Here is a 3705-nt window from a genome sequence, read left to right on the forward strand (position 1 = left end):
GCAGTCCACTCAGTGGGAATGATTAGCAGATAAGGCGGGCCTGGGAGGCTCAACTAGGTCGAAAAAGGATGGAGCAAGAGTACCTATAGGCTTTTAAAACAAAACCCTTGGGGGACCTAACCAATTGAAGATACCAGATTATGATTCTTAAATGGGTCAAATTAGGGTATGGGAGCTACATTCTATGGCTATTAAAAACAAACACAATTGGGAACATCACCAATAGGAGCTTAGCTATCAAGCAAAATTTGCTTTCCTTTTGAAATAAACTCCGTTCACATTTTAGTCTTAATGGGTTTTATTTAGTGCATGTCATAAAGTAAAAAGTGATGGTAATGAGCCACTTGCAGAAGTGCCTGGAATTCGGACACTACTTTCCACTGCTAGGCAGATGACAATTTTCTAACAATTTGGAAACAAATCTCTAAACTTGAGATTATGTGTATCCTGCAATAACCTGTAATTGTTAACCCAGGGGTGTAACCTATATAAATAACCATTAGGTACGAAAAAAAGAACGTTAAATCAGCACATTTTGTATTTAAAAATCTGAAACATAACTCACAAAATATGTGGCACTCAAAACTAAGGATTTCTAGCTATGAAAAATGGATGTGGCACCAGCAATAAAGGGACCAGGACATTATAAACAGCTGAAGAACAGATGTTTCTTGTTACCATTTCCACCACTCATATATACTTAATACTTTTAATGCTGGACTTTCAATTTATCCTCTTTGTAAAAATATAAGAAAAACCAGACTTCATGTGCTAAATTATTTTGAAATTTATGCTGAAATAGTATTAAAATGAATTCTCTTCAACCATCCAGTCATTTTGCTACGTTTTGGTGAGTATATAGTCTATGCCAGTCATTGTGAAAAAGTCTTTATTTTAAGAAAAAAATTTAGTTAACAAAAAATTTTAACAAATTTCACTTAGCAAAATACACCCAAAAGGAAATCACAGTACAAAGAAAGTATTAAGTCAAGGCCTCACCAATTCCTACAGTATTAGTAATGTGTCTCAATTTTCAAAACTAACTTTTAAAAAGCTTAAACTTAGCCTAAAAGATTTTAAATGAAAAAATAGAATGAACAAACATGAGAAATGTTCCTCTTTGAATTAGGGATCTAGCACCTTGAGTTTTCCAAAAAGCACATCTCCCCAATGTGTTCATGGTGATATGGTGTCAAAGATCCACATTTGATGTACTTAAAACTACTTTAACTCAAATAACATCACTCTTAAGTACACTACCAAAATATTGCGAAAAGCTGAAAATAGTTTTAGATTACTCAACATCACATGCTAGAAGAAAAGTTTGCATGAGAAAACACTGAAGAGGTAATTTTTTAATCCAGATTTCACAAACTCATGGTGCAAAATGGGTCCCACAGCTTCTTCTAGAGTAATAACTGCTTTTCATTGCTTGTTGGCTGCCTGTGAAAATTTGAAACTCGAATGCTCCTACAAAAAAACTAGTCATATCCAGCCATGCTGTTCTGGCCACTGTAGCTAGCCCCATAACAACCACTCACAGACTGGCTCTCTAGGCCACTGTAAGTGGACTGTGCTGACACCCCCATGCCTTGCATCATCTGGCTGCTATACGCCCCATTGCTAGCCCCTGTTGTGGAATTCAAGAAAAGTTCTATGTATCTGTGTTGCATGTTGGCCCTGTCTTTGGACATAGCTGCCACAGCTTCTTCGTGAGTGGCAAACTCAACATCAGCTTCACCCGTCACTCTTCCATCCGGGCCAATCTCAATATGGACTCTCACAGGGTTAAGTGGAGAGAAGAAGTTGTAAATGTCGTTCTCTGTGGCTTTGTATGGCAGCCCCCTCATGTGGACACAATGTCCAGTGGTGCTCTGGACAGTGAACTCGCCATCTCCATATCTGTGATCATACATCCCTGAGAGACAGTAGCTGAGGTCTCTCCCAAACAGGTCGGTGGTAAAGCCGTAGCCATCACTGAGGCCGCTGTACTCCTCATAGCCCCCATAGCCTGCACTGTAAGCACCAGACCTCATCCTCTCCAGGCCCGCCTGCTTGACAATGCCAATATACCTCCTGGCTGTGCCGGGGCGGTCATAAGGCCCTGGCCGCTGTACAGACATGAATTTCAGAGGGGGATCCGAGTATGACCTAACTTCTTCCTGACTGCTCTTGAACACTTCAATATACCTGTGCCCTATCCTCTCCTTGTGCTTCCCTAGAGCCTTCTCAGCTAACTCCTGTGAGGCGAACTGCACAAAGGCTTCCCCTGTAATCTTGCCCTCAGGGTCCACAGGTAATGTGATCCCGTTTGGCACAATTTCCAACCCTGAGAAGAACTGAACGATTTCTTCCTTGGTGCATCCAAATGGGAGTCCTCGAAGCCGCACGAAGCCATCATTGGCAGTGTCAGCACTGTTTGGACCGCTGTGCTTCAACACCCAATCCATTTCGGTTCTATGGGACTTGAACACCTCAATATACCGGTGTCCCATGCTTTCCCTGTCTTTTTTAAGGGCCATTTTTACATCATCTTCTGATTCAAGTTCAACAAAAGCCTCACCACTCTGCCTGCCTTCTCTAGTGTAGATGAAATGAATGCCTGTGGCCCCATCATGAATTATGCAGCCGGAGAGGAAATTCTGCACATCCTCAACAGAGCAGGACCAGGGCAGGCCACGGAGCTTGACCACAAAGCCTTCACCTCCCTCGGGGCCCAGCATCATGGACACTTGACAGGGCAGACTTCAAACGAGCTGAGGTGCCGCTTTTTGCGCTGAAAAGAAAGCAAAAACTACGTAACTTCCCCTTTAATGTGTATAACAAGAATATGCAGTAAATAGTTTTCTTCATTTCATAGATGAGAAGGGTAAGTGAAGCTGAAATACACCTAAAACATTTGAGCTGAGATTCAATCCCAAGTGTCTCCAAAAATGTAGATATCATCCATAGACTAAAACAAACAACAAAAACACAAAACAAATGGGGTGGGGTGTCTTAAATAAATAGAATGGAGGATAAAATTTGAAGACCAAAATAGTGATCTGGAAGTTTCAACTAATGTCAAAATCTATAAATTTTAATGGTCAATTTTAAGTTCTAGAAGGAAGAAAATGAATTGAGGCAACATTCATAAATAGTAAGAGAACTCAGAACTGGAGAAAAAAGATGAGATGTATTATTGCATTGTTAAAGGCAAGAGGACAGGTATAATTTGGTGCCTTGAATATAGAGGAATCTAAAAATCAGGTTAGAGTGAGAGCATTTTCTTATTATCTATTTACTCCAGAATGTGTCATGATGAAATCTGGTAGTTCATTTCGAAACAATTTGTATGCACCTCTTTCTTCATTGTTATGTGCCCAGTAAAAAGAACCTTGAAAGATTCCAAGTATCTGACTGTTCCCAGGCTGTACTGAGTGGCTCAGCCAAACACAGTAGGGCAAAATGGTTCCTATTTTGGACCAGGCAGTTCTTTGTTGTGGGGGCAAGCCCATGCATTGCAGGAAATTGGGTAGCACTACCCACTAGATGCCAGTAGAACTCCCCTCCACTCTGGTGACAAGTGAAAATGTCTCCAGGCATTCCATGGGGGGGGGAGGGGGGAGCCGGCGGGTAAAACTGCCCACCCCCAAGCAGTTTGGGAATGACTAGTGAGGAAAATCAGGGTTCCCAATCTTAAAGTGGGCCTTCAATACTGCCCAA

General features: G+C 41.4%; 1 protein-coding gene across 8 annotated transcripts in view; it reads right to left on the reverse strand.

Moving 5' to 3' along the window:
* Positions 1-516: 516 nt before the first annotated feature.
* Positions 517-3705, reverse strand: part of HNRNPF (heterogeneous nuclear ribonucleoprotein F) — a 17812-nt gene continuing 14623 nt past the window's right edge. For all 8 annotated transcript variants that reach the window (XM_015586602.2, XM_006908372.3, XM_006908376.3 and 5 more), the window contains one exon: positions 517-2776. In XM_015586602.2, coding sequence (XP_015442088.1) covers positions 1482-2726 — 1245 coding nt within the window. In that variant the 5' untranslated portion in view covers positions 2727-2776 and the 3' untranslated portion in view covers positions 517-1481. The remainder of the gene's footprint in view (positions 2777-3705) is intronic.

This window comes from Pteropus alecto, unplaced genomic scaffold (assembly GCF_000325575.1).
Source record: "Pteropus alecto unplaced genomic scaffold, ASM32557v1 scaffold333, whole genome shotgun sequence".
In the NCBI taxonomy this organism is placed as follows: domain Eukaryota; kingdom Metazoa; phylum Chordata; class Mammalia; order Chiroptera; family Pteropodidae; genus Pteropus; species Pteropus alecto.